This window comes from Eubalaena glacialis, chromosome 6 (assembly GCF_028564815.1).
Source record: "Eubalaena glacialis isolate mEubGla1 chromosome 6, mEubGla1.1.hap2.+ XY, whole genome shotgun sequence".
In the NCBI taxonomy this organism is placed as follows: Eukaryota; Metazoa; Chordata; class Mammalia; order Artiodactyla; family Balaenidae; genus Eubalaena; species Eubalaena glacialis.
The window spans coordinates 126,118,084-126,138,712 of record NC_083721.1 but is presented as its reverse complement, the minus strand read 5'-3'; the positions used below and the strand labels follow the sequence as shown (position 1 = coordinate 126,138,712).

Genomic DNA, 20,629 nt, shown 5'->3' with positions numbered 1-20,629 from the left:
CTTTTCCAAAAATAAAGCATGTGCACTAAAAAAGGTCTATGCCCAATCTTACTAGATAATCAGGGAAATCCAAATTGAAACACCCATCAGATAGCAAAAAACATATGTTTGTTTAGGTAGTTATGTCTCTGACATTCTTTCTGTTTTTTTTTTAAGCCGCACTGCGTGGCTTGTGGGATTTTAGCTCCCTGACCAGGGATCGAACCTGGGCCTTCTGCAGTGAGAGCACGGAGTCTTAACCACTGGACCGCCAAGGAATTCCCTCTTTTTTTTTTTTAAGATAACAAAAATTTTAAAATTTGACAATGCCAAGTGCTGGTGAGGATATGAAACAACAGGAACTCACATATTCTGCTAACAGAAATATAAACTGGAATGACATCTTTGGAGAACAATGTTGGCAGAATAGAGTTGAGGATGTACAAATCCTACAATTTATTCGAAGTCTAACTCCTTCTTTTTAAGTTATTAAAAAATGTACCTTCTCTTGTAATTATTGAAAAAATAGAAATGATAAGTGTTAGAAGTCCTATATAGAGATAAATGAAAAGAAAACAAATCACACATATAGAATTTTGTGACCACTTACAGTAGCTATCTGAAATCCTCTGGCTTACTGTTAGAAGACTGGTGGCAAATGTGGTCAACTTTAAAGAGCCATCATCAGAATGGGAACAAATCCATGGAAGCGAGAGCATTCCACATAAGTCTTCCAGGATATGATCTTCAAATGAAGTTTTTACTACAGAAATACACAATAGGTGATTAATTATACCTTTTCTTTAATCATATTTACCTGTGTCTTCTTTCAATAAAAAAAAGACATTCTAAACATCTTTTACAAGTGGAATTACAGCAAACATTCAATAAACAGGGGTTCTTAACAAGAGATGATGTTCTGAGGTCTGTGAATCCAAAGGAATTAAATGTGACTTTATAAAAATATGCATTTATATGTTTTTTAGGAGAAGAATCATAGCATTCTTCAGATTCTCAAATCAAAACTTTTAAAGTTATAAATAGTTTCTATTGACTGAAAAAGAATAAATCAAAATGTTAGACAAATAAATTTAGAACTTACAAATTACTGATAAGCTTAATAGAACTGAAATCAGGAAAAAACTTTTGGGTATTCCCAACAATTGCATATTTAAGCCTTAGGCAAAAGAGAAAACCTATTTCTATACTGATTACCTTTTAAGGTTATTTTGATCTATTGGTTTTTTGTACTCACCTTGAATATACATCAAAGCATCATATATTTTTACCACTTTGTCAATAATTGTCTCCAGGTCAGGTTTCTGAACAGATTCTAACAAAGTCCTGCAGCTCTTAAGCACTTTTGTGTAAAAATCCAAAGACATCCAAGTTATCACTACTGAAGGTTTCTTCTTACATTTCTGTTGACAGTCCTTGAAATCACAGCAGCTGCAGTTAAAACATTTTTTAGGACATAGAATTAAAATGAATTTTGTTATAGTCAAAACTAGTATCGTAGTAAGCCAAAAGAAACTTTGAGTATGGGACTTCCCTGGTGGTGCAGCGATTAAGAATCTGCCTGCCAATGCAGGGGACACGGGTTCGAGTCCTGGTCTGGGAAGATCCCACATGCCGTGGAGCAACTAAGCCTGTGTGCCACAACTACTGAGCCCATTATTTTAAGTTTAATCCCTTTATGCCTAAATCACTCAGGATTTGGTAAAGCTAATCTATGATACTTAAATGTGACACCACCAGGCTTTAAAATAACAGAAGATATGCCTGTGTAAACCGTTTCTTAATTATACGAGAAAGGCAGACTTCAACCTAATTAGCTATTCCTTCAAGTTATCTCAAATTCCAAATTTAATGCAATCTGAATTAATATAGTTTCTTTAAAATCTCCTTCATAACTTTGTATTAGCTAGTTAAGAGTCAGAAAATACAGAATAAATGATTATGTAAAAAATTAACAAAGAGTGTTGGTCTATAATGTGGCAGTAAAAATAAGACTAAATCTTCAGAGAGGGTTCGCACTTTGTTTCTTCTGATAATTAGCCTATATTAAGAATACTAAACTGAAAATATACCTCTAATGAGTTTTAGATTCCTACTTTTATGATCAAAGGGCAAAGTTCTCCTGAGGAAACGTTTGGCTAGAAGAGCACTGGCTTCTGAGTTGTATAAAAATGTGTTCTACTTTTCTGCCCAGGAAAGTTAGTTTAGGCTTCAGACAAAAACGAGCCTCAATTTCTCTGAGCCTCAATTTCTAGTGTGTAAAGTGGACATAATAGCATTTACTTCACAGAACTGTTGTAAAGATTAAATAAGGTATGTATAGTACCTAACACAGTATCTGGCATTTAGCAGGTGCTCAAAAAAAAAATTTCTATTTCACTGAAATGTTTGTGTTCTAAGGTCACAAAAATCAAGTGAATAAAGAGGTCTTCCAAAACAATAAATTCAAATTTATTACACAAAACCCACCCAGAAAATACAAGTTGTTTTACCAGTCCATGTTTTGATGAGAACAATGAACAGTACACAGAGCAGTCAGTTGTAGGATGACAGCGATTCCTTCTAAAGTCTCAATAACAGGATTCTTCAGGTTATTGAATTCAAGGAAAACCTGAAGGGACTCAGCCTTCTGTATCAGTGCACTCCATAATATGCTCTTTTTGTTCATATCCACATGTTTAATTCTGTAATTAATTATAACAGGAGTATAAAGATATTCATATTCATATGAATTTATATAATTTTGCTCACATATGAAAAATATTTAAAACAAAAGATAGCATGTAATGGCAACTACTGAAATTTTTTTTTTTTTGGCCACGCTGTGCGGCTTCTGGGATCTTAGTTCCCCAACCAGGGACTGAACCTGGGCCACGGCAGTGAAAGCGCCGAGTCCTAACCACTGGACTGCCAGGGACCCTACAACTATTGAAATTTAAAACAACTTTTATAGTTGGCTGAAGCATGGGAATTCTTTGGCTACATTACAAAAAGATAGTTTGTTAACATTTTTTAAATTGCTGATAGATGTAAAGTCTCAGAGATTTTTCATGTATTAAAAGTTAAATTAGGCAAGTAAAGACTTAAAAAAGTCTTTTAAGTAACCATATTTAGCCATGAAATCTTTTATACTAGAATAGACTACAAGCACTATTAAGATATTTTAAGCATTCCTTTGACTACCTATAGAAAGAACAAATGTTCTTTGTGTATTTAAGTCAAAGCACTTATGTAAAGATGATTTTTAAGTGACTAAAGTTTTATTAAGTGGCTAAATACAAACTGAATGAGGGTCATACTCCTCTGTCTGTTTTGGTGCTCTTTTGGAAGAGTTAAGAGATGAGCTGAGTCGACGCCTTTTGGGTGATACTCCATCGCTATTACTGCTGAGGTTTTCCTGTTGAATTTGGCACTGAACCTCCTCAATGATTTCCATACTTTCCATTTTTAAGGCTGCATAAAGTGGGCCCAACAAATACTGAGAAAGCAAAAATAAAAAACTAATTCTTAGAAAATAAGTTTATATTATTCATAGACAGCAAAAATGCATTAGGTATTAAGATGTCAAATAAGGTAAATTATTTTCAGAGTCTCATCAGACAAAACAAAGACAAAACAAAAACCTAAGTTAATCTATATATTATTTCACAGTCTATACATCGACATATGTATAGTTCTATATCTAGAACTATGGTCTATAGTCTTAGAAGGCCTAAGACAAATCTTTCTCTCTATAACCTGTTTTTCCCTAGACCAAAATGCCACAAAGAAAAATTCTACAAGGGAATTACTAACTTCTTTCATACTACAAATCTAGCAAGACTTACAGATAAAATAAACTAAAATATTTAATCAATTTATTGTATATCTATTTTATTGTACTGACTGTCTCCCACAGTTCAAATAGAAAAAAAAGGCATAATTTGGCATGACTAGTACTATATACCTATAGGTTTTCTAGAAGTGATTGATTATAACCTGTCAAAGAAAAATCTATGTGAGTGCTCAAAGTTTTTGCAATGAAGGTGATAACTGGCCCCTTTTTAATTAATAATGCAACAAACATGTTTACACTTCACAAACTCTACTTTAAAACTCCATTGGCAGTTCATTACCAATGTAGTGCACAAATGTTTCTAAAATCAAATTAAAAATCCATAATAGGAAGCCAAAGTAGATTATAAAAATCATCCCATTCTGAATGTACATTATTAAAGATATTTTATTTTCTCATTATTAATCTTGCATATATGCATACACTTAAATTAAGAACAAATTACATGCTTAACAAGTAACCTTAAAAATGACTTACCTCTGCATCTACCTGAACTCCAAGCAGATCCACAAGAGCTCTACAAATATTTCTCACATAAACCTTCCTGACTTGTAAAGCAGATTCATACCCAGCTGGCACATATCTAAGGAAATACTGCAGTAAATGGCACAAAGCTGCTTTTAGCAAATCAGACTTAAGCTGCAAAAGCACACCATCTTCAAACATGACACAGAGCTTTTCTAGCAGCATATTTAAATAGACAGGCTCAACATTTCTATAAGCTTCTGCTTCAAAGGGGAATAGTGTCTTTATCAGTTTTGATAACGGCTCTTCATAGAGTTTCAATTGGTCAGCATCCATTTCTACAAGGTGTTTTAATAATTCCAAAAATGAGCTGAAAAAAGTGCTGGCTGGTTGTGCTGGTAGTCCTCCAAGCTCAAAGAGTTCAGTTAAAAGGCTAATTGCTAAGGATTTAACTTTTGGACTACCATACTGTAGCAGAACACAAACTATCCTCCAAAGTAAGAGTTCTTGCCTTCTAAAAAACACAATTGCAATAATACGAATAAGAACCGTTAATAAAGTGACTTCGATAAACTCTAAATTTTGCATGTTCATGAACTGCAAAGGAGCTGGTTGTAAATATCCTACATGTTCATCTAATTGACTTAAAAATCGGCTAACTACCACTGGCCATTCCACAAAGTGTCCCGTTGCATCTCTTTCGTGGAGGTAAATCAAATCTTCAAAAAGATGTAATAATTCCTTCGTCAGTACTCCAAAAATGGCAGGACTCTTGCTTTTAAAAAGAAATAATAATGAGCAGATGACTTCACAGATTTTTTTGTGTAACATGTGACAGGATGGAGTTGCTGCAATCCGCAGAAGCCTTGTTATGATCCAGTTACTGAATTCTTTGAAATAAACAAACAAAAAAGATAATAAATAAATAAATACATCAGCGTGCCAATCAATTTGCTAAATGCTTGACGATTTATTTTTAAAGTGTAAACTTCACTAACAAAATAGTCTAAAACATCGCTTACACAATGGAAACATATTATAATAATTTAGAATACCAAATTTGGCGTCAGACAAGTTCCTAGCTCTCCACTTATCAGTCGTGTGAACTTTTCATTTCTCTAAACTTCTGTAACTTCATCTATGAAAGGGGAATAATGACACCTACTTTATATGCTACCCTGATCAAGTAAGATAATATATTTGAAATTCTCAGCATAGTGCCTCAAGTTAAATAAAGGCTCAGTAAATAGTAATTATCACTCCTTCAACAAATATTATTGAGTAGTGACTCTGTCTCAGATGCATAAGAACAAATCAGTCATAGTCCTGTCCTCCTGAATCCTATAATATAGATTCTCGAACTTCTTAACTGCAACTAAGAGATATATTTTATATCACAACCCAGTATACATATGCATATTTTTAAAATTTAAATATATGAAACAAGTTTCATGAAACAGTACTTATTACATGCAGTGTACTATAATATTTTCTAGTCAATTATATTTCATCTTCAATACCCACTAAATGGGTTATAACCTGTTTTTTAAAAATCAGTGTATCAAAGAATATAGACAGACAGGTATTTATAATATAGTTTAAAAACTACTATGATAGAAGAAATATAGAACACTCTGTACTAACAGCATAAAGAAAGAGCAACTAAGCCGGTCCTAGAGTAGGCAGTCAGTAATGGTCAGAAAAGACTTTTTAGAGGACATACTATCAAAGTTGAATCTTAAATTCAAGCAAAAAAATTTTTAAATACTCTATGCATTGTACAGAAAAAAAAAAGCTATGTGCTTTACACCTCTTTATGAGGAAGCCAATAAAGAGACAAAAGTAGTATTTTAGGCTTGAGGGCCATATGATCTCCATGTCCACTACTCAGTGTTGCCTTTGAAGTAGTTGCAGACAATAAGTAAATGAATGATCATGGCTGTGTTCCAATAAAACTTTGTTCACAGAAACAGGCGGCCAGCCTGTGGGCCATGGTTTGCTAACGCCTGATCTACAAGAAAGAGACTACCAAAAACAGAAAAAAGAAAACTTCTAAAGTTTTCAATGGCATATGAACATATTCAATTACTTCTGCTCCATTCTGGGTACCTAGTTCATAATAACACAATAAGGATGCATGAAATAAAACTAACCATTACCATTTTGCTCCCTCAGTTTATACCAAATTTGACCAAAATATGTGTAACAATGTGTACATTATATTTCAGAAGAGGGTAGAATTCATAGAAGAAATTGAAAATGAATGCACAAACAGCAGGACTTACCAATACAACTGCCTTTGGCCTCATTTTGCCCATGGCTTCCATTCACATTTACAAACATAAGTGGGGAGGACTTCATGATATGCTGGATGAAATCAAGCAACATCACAGAGGTTGGCTGAGAGTCAGTCTTCTTTACAAGTTCCAGAGCAACTAAAACAATAGAGTCATGACAAATTAAATGGCAGTCCTTTTAAGAAACTAGACTTTGGTGACAAGAATTATGTCCAACACAGTGCTCATGATAAACTGATGGGGCTAAAAACACACTACAATCCTATCTTTCTAATTTTAAATGTTTAATAATCACATGTATTCATCTGTTATATATCCACTCACCAAACATGTGCTATAGGCCTACAATACGCCTGGCACTGTGTGAAAATCTGAGGATTAAAAAAACCCTCACAATCAGGTGAAGGAGTCAGACAAATAAACTAGTAATTATATGTTAACTGCACTAATCTACAATAGAGGAAACAAGTGTCTGGGAAGATGCTTGAAGGAGTTGATTCCTAGATGATGAGGAGTTGGTCAAACAGACAGGGTAAGGACAAGTGGTCTAAACAGATGCAGTACCATATGAAAACACATCCTGCAAGTATTCAGTAGTCGTTTGTTATTTTTCAGGAACTCATAATTTTACTAATCGAAAAAGAAAGGCTAAATGACTATTGTTAAGTCATGAAATCTGTGTCAAATTTGGAATTAAATTTATAAACCATGAGCCAAATGCCACTCTGTATTATCCCTTCCAAGTAATTTTACCAGACATGACACATATGACACCATCTTGCCAAGTTGGTAATATTTGTCTTTTAGATTGCCACAAACAGGAAATAGTTGATTCAACAACTCACAGAATCTTATTACCTCCCATAGACAAAGGTGCCAACTCTTATTTAAAGAGTTTTTTTTAAATGGCATTTGCTGTTTCTCAACCACTGACACAAGACCTAGCTAAAACAGAACTGGCCAAATATTTTTATCTATAATAATATCATATATCAAAGAAGAACTCATAGCAAGCAGCAGAAAATCTAGATAACAAAGAGGAAAACAGAATTACTTTAAAAGCTTAAATCACATTAAGCCTAAATCACATTATGTAACAAGTAATATTGTAAAGAACCTGATTGAAAATAGTAACTAACATAAACACTAACTGTATATCTAAAATTATATGGAGAAAAATGCTAGTATAATGTGTATACATGGAAAAGAAAACAATTTAATTTATAAAGTTTATATCAGAAATAATTGTTTCTTACCAACATTTACATCTGTAAGTATTCGGTCAATGAACTGACAAAGAATTTGTCTTGGCTTCTGTACAACGGTATTATATTCCTCTGGACTGGAACTAAAATACAAATAAAATGTTTTTAACCCTTAAAGGGACTCACAGTGTCATCTGTAAAAAATTCTCTAAAGTTGAACTTATCAAAATGCTTAGTTTTAATGTTGACACTGATAGTATTCTTCTGCAAAGTATCCAATCTGCAAAGTCTAGACCTGCCCTGCTCAATATGGTAGTCCTTATAACATGCTAGTGAGAACCTGATGTGTAGTTAGTCCAAACTGGGATGTGCTACAAGTATAAAATACACATTGGATTTTGAATATTCATTACCAAAAATGTGCAATACCGCATTAATAATTTTATATTAATTACATGTTGAAATGATAATACCTGGATATACTGAGTTAAATAATATACATTGGGGTTTTTGTGAGGTTTTAAAGTTTTTCCTGTTCTTTTTTTACTGAAGTATAGTCGATTTACAATGTTGTGTTAGTTTCTCATGTACAGCAAAGTGATTCATATTCTTTTCCATTATGGTTTATTACAGGATATTGAATATAGTTCCCTGTGCTATACAGTAGGACCTTGCTGTTTATCCATTCTATGTATAATAGTTTGCACCTGCTATTCTCAAACTCCCAGTCGAATCCTCCCCTCCCCCACCTTCGGCAACGACAAGTTTGTTCTCTATGTCTGAGTCTGTTTCTGTTTCATAAATAAATTCATTTGTGTCATATTTTAGATTCCACATATAAGTGATATAATATGGTAATAATATATATGGTTAAAATTAATTTCACTTACTTCCTTTTTGTAATGTAGCCACTAGAAAATTTCAATTACATACGTGGCTTGCTTTATATTTCTATTGAACAGATCTAGACTTTTAGAAAATCAAGAGAAAACAGTTTCTTCAACAAAGAAATTCCAAAGGGAAAAAAGAGAGGAGGAGAAACCCATAATGAACTTAAGGGCCATATCAACCAATTATAATATATGACCCTACACTGGATTCTGAATCAAAAATAAAAATAGCAAACTACATATGACAATTGGGAATATTTGAACACAGACTAGATATCTGATGCTTAAGATATCTGATATCTAGTATCTGATATCTTAATATCTGATTAAGAAATTATATTTTTAGGTGTGATAACGGTATTGTGGTATGTCAAAAAAGTCTTTATCCTTTAGAGATAAATACTGGTATTTATTGATAAAACGATGCCTGGAATTTGTTGCAAAGTACTCTGAGGAGAGGAAGAGAGCCATGAATTGATCATAATTAGGTGAAATGGGAAATCAGTTATACCATTTTCTCTTTTATTGTAAGTTTGAAACTTTCCACAATAAAAATTCAATAAAATGTTAGGGAAAAATACACATATTGAGTCTTAAGAACAATCAAGAAAAAATAATATTAAAAGGAGATAACAATAATTAAGCAGAGAAAGAGTATCCTAGAATCCTGACTGAATTCAACTTGAGTTCCATGATTTGTGTAAATAACTAAGGAATAGAACATAATAATAGAAAGCCTGTGTTCCACTACATAATGAGGAATCATACAGTTATTCGTGTAATCAACAAACATTTACTGAGTACCTATAATGCGCCACACAACACATCAGAAGCTACTGTTGGGAAGGTGAAAGGCAGTCTAATGGAGGAGACTGATAAATCAATCTAGCCCTCTATCCAGGCTGGATTATGAGGCTATTCACCCAAACACAGGGGGAAGCACACGTATGGGAAGAAAAAAAATTCAGTTTTAGAAATACTGAGTTTAAGGTCTCAAGGGAACAACTAAGTGGAATGTCCAAAAGATTTTTGGAATTACAGTTCTAGACCTCAAATTCTAGCCTAGAGATATAGATTAACTTATTGATATATAATAGCACATATCAAGCAAGGCTAAACACACTGTATTATTTCATATTTCACAAGAAATAAGATAGGGATATTAGACACTAATTTGCATATGTGGAGACTGGTGCTTATAGAGATTATATAATCTACCACTATTAGAGCTAGTAGTAGTGGAAGCCTTGGATATGAACGCAAATGTAATAAGTAATAAGAAAGCCAAAGAGAGAACCCAAAGTTAAGGTTAGTAGAGGCACGAGGAGAAAAGGAAAGGGCCAGAGAAACAGAAAGAAAAACAATGAGAGATGTGTTCTAGAATCCAAGGAGGTTAGAATTTTAAGGAGGGAGCTGTCAACACAATCAAATAAAATTAGTTTGTTAAAATGTCCTTTGGATATATTTTTTTATTATGGTAAAATACACAACATAAAATTTACCATTTTAACCATTTTTAAGTGTACAGTTCTGTGGCATTAAGTACATTCACATTATCCTACACCATCACCACCATCCCTCTCCAGAACTTTTTCATCTTCCCAAAGTGAAACTGTACTCATTAAACAATATCTCCCCATTCCCGCCACCGACAATTTTGTCTCTATGAATTTGACTACTTACATCTACACGTTGAATCCTATATTTGTCCTCTTGTGACTGACTTATTTCACTTAGCATACATCTTCACAGTTCATCCATGTCGTAACGTGTCAGGATTTCCTTCCTCTTTAAGGCTAGATAATATTCTACTGTGTTTATACCACATTTTATTTATCTATCCATGTTTCCATAGACACTTGGATTGCTTCCACCTTTTGGCTACTGTAACTAATGCCTCTATGAACATGGGTGTACAAGTATCTGTTTCAGTCCCTTTCAATTATTTTGGGTATATACCTAGAAGTGGAAATGCAAGATCATATGGTACTTCCATGTTTAATTTTTTGAGAAACTGCCATACTGCTTCCACAATAGCTGCACCATTTTATATCGCTACCAACAACTTACAAAGTTCCAATTTTTCCTTATCCTCACCAACACTTGTTATTTTTGTTGTTGTTGTTGTTGTTCTAAAATAGCAGCCATCCTCATGGGTCTGCAATGGTATCTCGTACTTTTGATTCACAATCCCCTAGTAATTAGGGGTGTTGAACATTTTTTCATGTGCTTTTTGCCCATTTGTCTTTCTTCTTTGGAGAAAGTCTATTTAAGTCCTTTCCTCATTTTTGAGAGTCTCATACTCTACTGACCCTTTCCTCATTTTTAAATCAGGTTGCTTTTTGTTGTTGATACTGAGCTGTATTAACTCCTTATCAGATATATGACTTGTAAACATTTTCTTTCATTCCATAGGTTGTCTTTTCACTCTGTTGATACTGTCCTTTGCTGCACAAAAGTTTTAAATTTTGATAATTTTTAATTTTAAATTTGATCTATTTTTTCATATGCTGTCATGCTTTTGGTGTCATATCCAAGAAATCACTGCCAAATCCAATGTCAGGAAGCTTTTCCCCTAAGAGTTCTCTTCTAAGAGTTTTATAGTTTTAGTCTTACATTTAGGTCTTTGATTCATTTTGAGTTAATTTTTTAATGTCCTTTGGATTTTAAAGTTTTAGTGTAGAGGTAAAGGCAGATTGCAAAGGGTGAAAAACAAATGAAATGTGAATATTGAGAATAGCATGCTCTCTCTAAAGCTTGACCATGAAATGAAGAGAAGAACTGGGAGTTAGTGGTAACTCAAGGAATATATGAGGTCAAGAGGGTTTTGTTTTGTTTCCCTTAAGATGGAAAGACTTGAACAATTGATTCTTGAAATTTGGCTTTCCTTCATGGGACCATGTATAAGTAAAGAGATAATCCTTGGACAGGATGATTATCATTAATCCTAATGATAATCATTAATATATATTTATTAATACAGGAGGAAAGGATGAGTACAGACATTAATAATACAATAAATTCAAAACACAAATAAAACCAGATGTCCTGCTTCAAGGAAGTCACTGGGGAGAGGGTAAGAAAGCACACAAATAATTTTAATCAAGTGTCATATACACTCAAAGCAGGAAATAACTAGCTCTGCATAGAGGATTCATGGAAAGTTGTGTATAAATGATGAGATCACTCCATCACTTCTACTGACAAAACAGCTGAGGATATAGTAGGTAAGCTGGTTATTTACAAAAAATAAAATTATGTACTTCATATAAATAACTTATAACATCCATATAGTACTATAAATGTACATCTGTTTTCCCACTTAAACAATGCTAAAAGAAAAAATGAGAAGGTTAATTATTTTCTTGATTATTCAATCACAAAGTCCTATCCTAATTGATTACGTACAGGATCCAAGGCATCTACAGCTAATAACTGCCATGATGGAAATGGTCCTGGTACACAGTAAACACTCCAAAAAATTTTGCTGAATGAATGAACGGTTCATAAGAATCTTTCTGCATCTTGTGCCTCCTTCATCCTTAATGTATAAACTTTTTCGGACCTGTGGAATATCTATCTACCTGTTCTCTGCCACTAGACCATAGGCTCCTAGAGGTGGAGACTATGTTTTATTTCTCTATGAATTCCTGCAGCACCACTAGACCATAAGCTCCTGCAGGAGAGAAAATGTGTTTCACTTCCCTTTGCATCCCCTATACCCCACCTAGAACTGTGTCTTGCTTGATAGAAAACAACTAAGTTACTGAAGTTTATAAATATTTACAAGTAATATAAACTCTAGGTGTACAGAATCAAAGAACAAGTAGTTGTATTTATACGTGAAAGAGAAAAAATTTTGTGTTTTTTATCTTATTTAAACCAGCACTGGCCAATAAAAATACAATGCAAGCCACATGTGTAGCTTTAAATTTTCTAGTAGTCACATTAAGAATGTAAAAAGAAACAGGAAATTTTAATCCCAATAATATCTCCGAAATATTATCTGAACATGAAATCAATATAAAAATTATTAATGAGATTGTTTACACTCCTTTTGGAGGGGGGTGGTAATTAAGTCTTTGAAACCCAGTATCTTACATTTAGAGCACATCTCAGTTTAGATTAGCCACATGTGAAATGCTCAGTGGCAACATTTGGCTGGTGCCCATAGTACGTTATAGGACATCACAGATTTAAATATAACAAAAAAAAATTTAAGTCTGAAATTACAAGATAACATGAATTGTTTTAGACAAAGTCAGGAGATTTTGTCATAAACCAAGTGTAATTTGATGAGTGTTATTTAAAAACGTTAATGAGGAGGTTTGTGGTGGAGAGGAACCAGGATTGTGGCTGGTGGTCAGAGTTTCCTATAAAGTTTAACTCTGTAAAAAAGATTATGCATTCATGTGTCATTTGCATAATTTTTAAAAATCAGTTTTTTTATAAAGGTGAAGTGATTGTCATTTATCAGATGTACTATCAGAATAAAGAAATTCACGGGAGAGTAAGGATTTCTTATTTTGCAACCTCTACCTTGGAACTGAGCTAAGAGGGTATACTTTTTCAAAAGAATACAGTAATATTTGGGTGGTAATTTATCACATAAAGTTTGGATACATTTAACAAACACTTGAAAACCTCCGGAGGGGCAAGTATCAAATGCCAGGAAAACCAAGGTACAATGTATCTGCCCTAAAAGAATTCTTAGTTTAAAGGACAAAAAAGTAAGCAAGCAATTTTAACACAGCATGGTTAAGTGTTAATAGAGCCAAGATAGTACGTAAGAGGGACACTCAGCCCTAAGCAGGACCTATCAGTCAAGGCTCCCTGGAGGAGGTGACACAAAGCTGAGTCCCTAGGGGGCTAGGCAGGTAAAATAAGGGAAGGAAGGCGAGTATTCCAGCAGAGGAAACAACATGTGCAAAGGGTCAGGAACAAGAACATAAACCGCTCTAGAAACTGTCATAGGTTCTACATGGCCAAAGAACAGGGAGGTAGTATCTGGAAATGAAGCTGAAGAGGGAAGATAAGGTCAAAGCGCAAAGGACTAACGAGTGTGAGTTTTGTACTGAAGGCAATGGGACACTGAAGGGTTCTAAGCAGGTGAGTGAAGGTTAAACATGTTTTTAAAACATGAATTCAATTATGTTATTTCTCTGTTTAAGACACCCCAATGGCTTCCCACTGAACTTAAAATAAAATCTAACTCCTCATTCTGCCCTATAAAGTGCTAAAGGATCTGGCCTCTGCCTACTCTTCCATCCTTAATTAATGCTACTCCTGTCTTTGCTCCCTATGTTCCAGGCTTCTTCCTCCTCTTTAAAAAGTAGCCTCATTCCCACCTAGAGATCTTTGTATTTTCTATTCCATCTCAGACACCTCTCCTCCCAGTTTCCCATGACTGGCTTCTTCTCACCATCCAAACCTCCTCTAGGGGCTAATGTTGCTGCTCCCCAGCGCCTCATCTCCCTCTCGTTTCCCATTTAACATTTTAATGGCAACTATCACTGTTGGAAAAGATCTTGCGATTACAAAGTAATTTTAAACAGGAAGGTCGGAGAAGGTTCTCGGAAATGACATCTGAATGGAACTAGCCGGTGTTCAGATAGAAGAAACGAGTGCAAAGGAATGAAGGCAGGAATGATCTTGGTGTATTAAAAAAATAAAGCGAATGTCATTGGAGTAGAGTGAGCAAGGGAGGGATACAAGGCCATGAGGTCAGAGGTAGGCAGAGGCCAGATTATGGCAGACCTTAGAGGCCCTGGGAAGGAGTTTGGATTTTATTCTAAGTATGTTGGAAAACCAAAGGAAGATTTTGAGCAGGGGAGTAATGTTATATAATCTACAATATGATTTATAGTTGTAAAAATCACTTTGGTTGCTGAGTGGGAAATCCACTGTAAGTGGGTAAAGTGGAAATGGAGAGATCAGCTGAGAGGTTACTGTAATAGTCCAGATAAGAAATTTTGCTGATAGCAGTGGAGATGGTGAAAAGCGTTTTTTAAAGGTACAGTTGACAGGACTTGCTGATGGATTATTAAGGGGTAAGGGAAAAAAATCAAGGATAATTCTTAGGCTTTTGGTTCCTACATTTACAATAAGCTGGGGAAGGAACAGGTTTAAGGACAATAAATCAGCAGTTCTGCTTTGGATATGTTAATTTTCATTTCTGAGTATAGATGTTGAGTAAGCAACCTAATATATATCTCTGGGCTAGAGTGATAAATTTGGGAGTTATCAGCATATAGATGGTATTTAAAGTTATGGGACTAGACAAAGTTACTGAGGAAGAGAGTGAAGACTGAAAGAGGACTAATGATATAGCCCGAAAGCACATACGGAGTCAAGAATGATTCCTAGATTTCCAGTTTGGAAAAATAAGTGAACACGGTATCATTTACTGAGATATCCCTACCTCAGTGAATAAGAAGAATTAAAAAAACAAAAAACAAAAAACCGCTTGGGAAGGTTGGGATATGCAGAGAATTTAAATTGGATATATTGAGTCTTAACTGCATATAGGACACCCAGGGAACAAATGGGTTATACTAACATAGTCTGCCAGTATACAGTTGCATATATGGTTCTATATGAAAGAAATATGGCTTGGAGACACGGATTTGGAGTCATCAAATAGCAGGTGGTAGTTGAAGGCAGGAAGAGTGGATGAGATCACCCAGAGAGACTAGGCAGAGAAAAGAGTGCTAACAGAAGAAAACACTGAAGCAAAATTTATCCCTGAGAGACAGAGGAAGAAGAGCCCACACATTACAACAGTAACATCTTACTTTTTTCAGAAATCTAATTGCCATGGTCAATGAAGAAAAAAAAAAACCTGAGGAGAAAAGGTCTTGATGGTTTGAATCTGAAACCCAGCTCTAATACTAACTGCTATCTCTTTGACTTTGGTACTTCAATTTCTGTGACTCTGATTCTTAATAAACAGTGATAATATTTGCTCCATTCTATATCATGGAGATACTGTGAGACTGAATAAGCTTGAACGAAGCAGTTGCAATGAAAAAGTCATGACAATTAAAAACTATTATCAGACAATTCACTAGGGGTCAGTTTTTCTATTCCATCTCTTAGAATGGCTACAAATGAGTGAAAGGTAACTATAAGCTCTGTTGATGAAAGAGACTAAAAATAAATCCAAGATCCTATTATTTTTACTAAAGAGTATCACAGAGGAAGAAAGAAAAGGGAAGAGAAGTATTAATCAGCAAATTCTATATTAAAGCAAGGTGGGAAAGGTACACTGAGCTTCACATCGAGCCTGAAAGATGAAATCTGTACATCAGCTTCCTATATGAACACCTGCCTTCATCTTCTTTTAGAAAGGTAGATGTTACTTTACAAAATGTTAACACAAGTATGCTTGCAACATTCATACAAAGTGGAAAAGAAAATCATACACACAACAATATGATGATTCAGTTAAGACAAGTATGGTCCCTTCATTTATATCCTCTTATGTATGTAATCGAGGAAGACTAAATGTCAGTGTCTCTGTACGGTCGACAAGTGGAGATGGACACAGCTGCACTGCAAAAAGAAAGGGAATTAAATATCCCATGGGCTTAACGTCAGTCGTGGCTGCGTGCTAAGTTTCCAACCAGTTCAAGAAATGGGAAAGCAACTATTCCAATTGATAGTTCAACTGCAGCAGTGGTACAAGCTCACTTATTTTCTGTTCACAGTGGATTACAAGTTTTTTTTTTTTTTTAAAGCAAACAAACAAAAACCCTGCCTTCTCGTCTTTAGGTTAGGTTTAGGAAAGGCTGTGTGTGTCCTGAATGGGGGCAGCAGCCATCAACATCTACCTACTCTCTTCGGGCAGAATACTGCTTTACACGATTTTACTCTTGGGTTTACAGAAAGGAAAAAAAAAAAAAAAAAGAGCTTTTGCAAATGGAACATTATCTTCAAATGCTGGCAATACTCTGTGCACATTTATGTTCTGTGGACGTTGTGGCCGATCCCTGGGATTTCTGACTAAAATAACGGATTGAGGACTGGATGATCGATACGAAAGGGGTCCCATCTCCAGAATGGCATATGGTTTCAATTAGAAACGAACTTTTCCCAGCAAGTGGCCTTCCCTGCCAGAAATCAGAACTAGTGATTTTTCTTCCGAGGGTAGTTTTGCGTCAAAACGTAAAGGTAAAAACCAATTCCTCTACCAGCGATCATAAAGCACAGAAACTGGGGAAAGTCCACAGGTCAAGCACTCCATCTAAGGGAAGAGGCTTTCGAGAAGCAAATGAGTGTAGGAAAGTGACCAGAAAGTGTTCGGAAGGGGCCTTTCCCTCCCGCCGCGGAGGCAATCCTCCTGGGGTTTGGGGGAGGGGGGGAGAGGGACGAGCTCCACGGCGCCGCTGAGGTAAAGTGGGGCCAGCAGACCACCCCTCCCCTCGGATCCGCATCCCGCAGGTCTGCGGCGACGCCCCGCGTCCTTCCAACTGCCTCTCTGAGGGAGAAGCGCTCAAGTCAGCGGCGGAGCATCTCCACAAGGGCCGCGGCCGGGGTTGAGGGGATCGGGGCCGGGACGCGCGCGGCTGGGAAGGGAGAGCACGTGAGACGCCGGCCCGGCCCTACCTGCCCAGCTCCCGCAGGGCCGGGATCATAGACGCCAGCTCCAGGCCGTGCTCGCCCATGGTGAGGACGCGAGGCACTCTTCAACCACGCCGAGGCGGGCTCCTGGCGTCTCCACAGCTATCTCTGGTGAGAAAGCGCGGCGCCCGACGGAGGCTCGCGGGGCCCAAAACTCCTCCCGGAAGCCGCGGCCGATCCGCTCTCCAGGCCAGAGTTCTTTTCCGCGTAGGACTCGAGGGGGCGGGGCAAGGGGCGGGGTGCGCTCAGGTCAAACTTCCAGCGTTGTGTGCGCTCTGAGCTGGGAACGCTCGGCAGGCGAGATTCGCGAGAGTTTTGGTTTTTAGGGGTCGTCATCTGTCACTCACTCCCAGCCTGAGAGGCTCAGATAAGCCAGACACCTGGATCTGGGGAGGAAAGGGGCGTGGTGGGCACCAGCGCAGAACGCCTCGCGTCACAGATGTGAAGACTGAGACAATTCAGCAACTAAAGGCCCAGGATTAGACCGCAGGTCTCCCCGCGGAGTCACACCTCCAGGTCCCTCATTTTCTACCACTCTCTTGACATCCTTTCTGAGAGATACGGGGCAAAAGATGGGCTCCTCCTTGTCCTTTCTGTTTCAGCAGGGTTTTTTTTTTTGTTTCTTTGTTTTTCCCAACTTGAAGTCTCCCTTAGGTTTCCTTGAGGATTCTCCTAACGTTTAATATTTAAAAAGAGGGTTGAATTATATTTATTTGTGTCTCATTTAGTCAGCAGCAGTACTATGTATTTTTATGTCACCGTTACGGGCATCTATTACGTATGATTTAATTTTTAAAGTAAAATCAGTGGCTTTTGGCTGTAGACATTTTCTAGCTCAACCCAGTTTGTTTATACGAAAAATGGTCATCATAAGAAGCTGTTAACATGTCAAAATTATGTATTTAATCAGGCAAGGCCATGCAGTGTGCTTACATTGGTTCCTTACACATGAGAATAATCGTTATACAGTATCCTAAAAAAAATCAAAGTGATGGAGTGACAGCCAAATACGCTTCCGCCTCAGGGATTTTGCATTTGCTGTGCCCTTTGCCTTGACCTTAAACACCCCTCTTTCATCACCCCTCTTCAGATGTTTGCTGAAATGTCACCAGAGAGCACATAGACTAGCACACTTACACTCTTTTCCCCTCCATCCTGCTTTATTTTCTTCATAACACATAGAACCAAATTATATACTATTTTATTGACTGTCTCCTCCAATTAGAATATAAGCTCCTTGAGAGCAGGATTTTGTCTGTTTTATTCACTGCTTAGATACTTGGGACCTAAAACAGTGCCTGGTACATAGTTGGTGTGTACTAAATATTTGTAAAATTGTGCAATGCTATAGTGGGAAGAACATGGGATTAGAAGTTGAAGCCCTGTGCAAGTTCTCGTTTGACCTGCTAGCAACTATAGTTACTAAAGTTACTCAGTAAAGTTATTTAACCTCTCTGTACTTCAGTTTTTCATCTATAAAATGAGATTAGTAATATCTATCTTGTAAGATTACAGTAAAGATTAAATAAGAGGTGGTAGTGTCCTACAGTGGAATACCATTTCTTAGTTAAAATGAATGAAGTATGAATTCTGAAAATGATGTTGAGTGAAAAAAAAAAGCGAATGGCAAAGGGATACATAACAATATTAAATCACATACCATTTTAAGACCACAAAATAAGACTTTTAGTGAGTGAATTTCGTATACATACATATATGATAAGTATAAAAACATGGTTGGGAAGGATATACATCAACTCCAGGAGAGTTGTACCTCTGCAGAGGGAGAGAAGGGAATGAAATGAGAAGGTTTCAACATATCTGTGAAGGCTTTCTTTTAATTGGATTGGGTTAACCATGACAAATCTACAATTTGTTATATTTGGGTGACCTGCTGATCTCTTCCAAATTCTTCCTTCTGTTCACATCTCTCTCTGAGCTTTATATTTCATTATGTCTTCCTTTCTACTGAATTTTTTTCCCTTGAATTTTTCCCAAGTATTTTATTTTATTTATTTTATTTTATTTTATTTATTTTTCTGCCGCGTGGCACGTGGGATCTTAGTTCCCCGATCAGGGATCGAACTTGCGCCCCCTGCATTGGAAGCACAGAGTCTTAACCACTGGACTGCCAGGGAAGTCCCCCCAGGCATTTTATTTTTGTTTAAATTTTTATTACGGAAAATTTCAAATATATACAAAAGTAGAGAGAGTAGAATAAGGACCCCCCCCCTTATGCCCATCATCCAACTTCAACAACTATCAGCCTATGACCAGTCTTTGTTTCATCTATAACTACCCCTCCCATTTCCCCTCTCTCTAGTTGGATTATTATTATTATTTTAAATTGCTGAATCTTAAGGTAGATTGTAACTTTTTTAAAAAATTAATTAATTAATTAATTTATTTATTTTTGGCTGTGTTGGGTCTTCGTTTCTGTGCGAGGGCTTTCTCTAGTTGCGGCGAGCGGGGGCCACTCTTCATCGAGGTGCGCGGGCCTCACACTGTCGAGACCTCTCTTGTTGCGGAGCACAGGCTCCAGACGCGCAGGCTCAGCAGTCGTGGCTCACGGGCCCAGTTGCTCCGCGGCATGTGGGATCTTCCCGGACCAGGGCTCGAACCCGTGTCCCCTGCATTGGCAGGCAGATTCTCAACCACTGCGCCACCAGGGAAGCCCTGGATTATTTTAAGGAAAATCTCAGACAACTCATCAATTTATCTGTAAACACTTTATTTTGTATCTCTTAAAGATAAGGACTAAATTCTACCTACTAAATATCAAACCCATCCACTTCCCTCCAAATCCCATTATCACCATTCTAGTTTCAGACCATCGCTGTCTTGTGCCCAGATTACTTATATGACATTCTAGCTTGCCTTTCTTCCTTTGGGCTTGTTTCCCCTCCAATGTATTCTCTACACGGAAGTATTAAAACTTTTTTTTCTCTTCAACAGTATTATTGAAATTTTAAAAATATGCACCCTAATATGTGCATATTTACTAACCACATATATTTAGTAATATATTCTAATATGCATGGACATAATGCAGCTGTTGATTGCTTCCTGTCTTCCTCTCACCCCCTCCCCCTTTTATCATTTGGGGAGTGGAGTGTGTGGGGAGAGTGAGGCAGGAAGCTGAGAGGCTGAGGTGGGTGGATTCCTATGTCCTTGGGACCTTGGTTTCCTAAGCCCAGCATCTCAGATCAAGTCGACAACAGGGCACCAACCAATGTCCTGAAAGTTTCAGCCGGCCTCTGTATATAGAATTGTCCCCAAGGATAATTAAACTAGAGTGGGAGATGACCACCAGGTGGC

General features: G+C 36.6%; 1 protein-coding gene across 1 annotated transcript in view; it reads right to left on the bottom strand.

The window, feature by feature from the left end:
• ATR (ATR serine/threonine kinase) overlaps positions 1-17,416 on the bottom strand; it is a 105,366-nt gene extending 87,950 nt beyond the window's left edge. The window contains exons 1-8 of the mRNA XM_061194588.1: positions 17,297-17,416; positions 7,851-7,942; positions 6,583-6,732; positions 4,310-5,187; positions 3,297-3,475; positions 2,490-2,681; positions 1,235-1,428; positions 590-742 (exon numbers count right to left, since the gene is read on the bottom strand). Coding sequence (XP_061050571.1) covers positions 590-742; positions 1,235-1,428; positions 2,490-2,681; positions 3,297-3,475; positions 4,310-5,187; positions 6,583-6,732; positions 7,851-7,942; positions 17,297-17,355 — 1,897 coding nt within the window. The 5' untranslated portion in view covers positions 17,356-17,416. The remainder of the gene's footprint in view (positions 1-589; positions 743-1,234; positions 1,429-2,489; positions 2,682-3,296; positions 3,476-4,309; positions 5,188-6,582; positions 6,733-7,850; positions 7,943-17,296) is intronic.
• Positions 17,417-20,629: the final 3,213 nt, after the last annotated feature.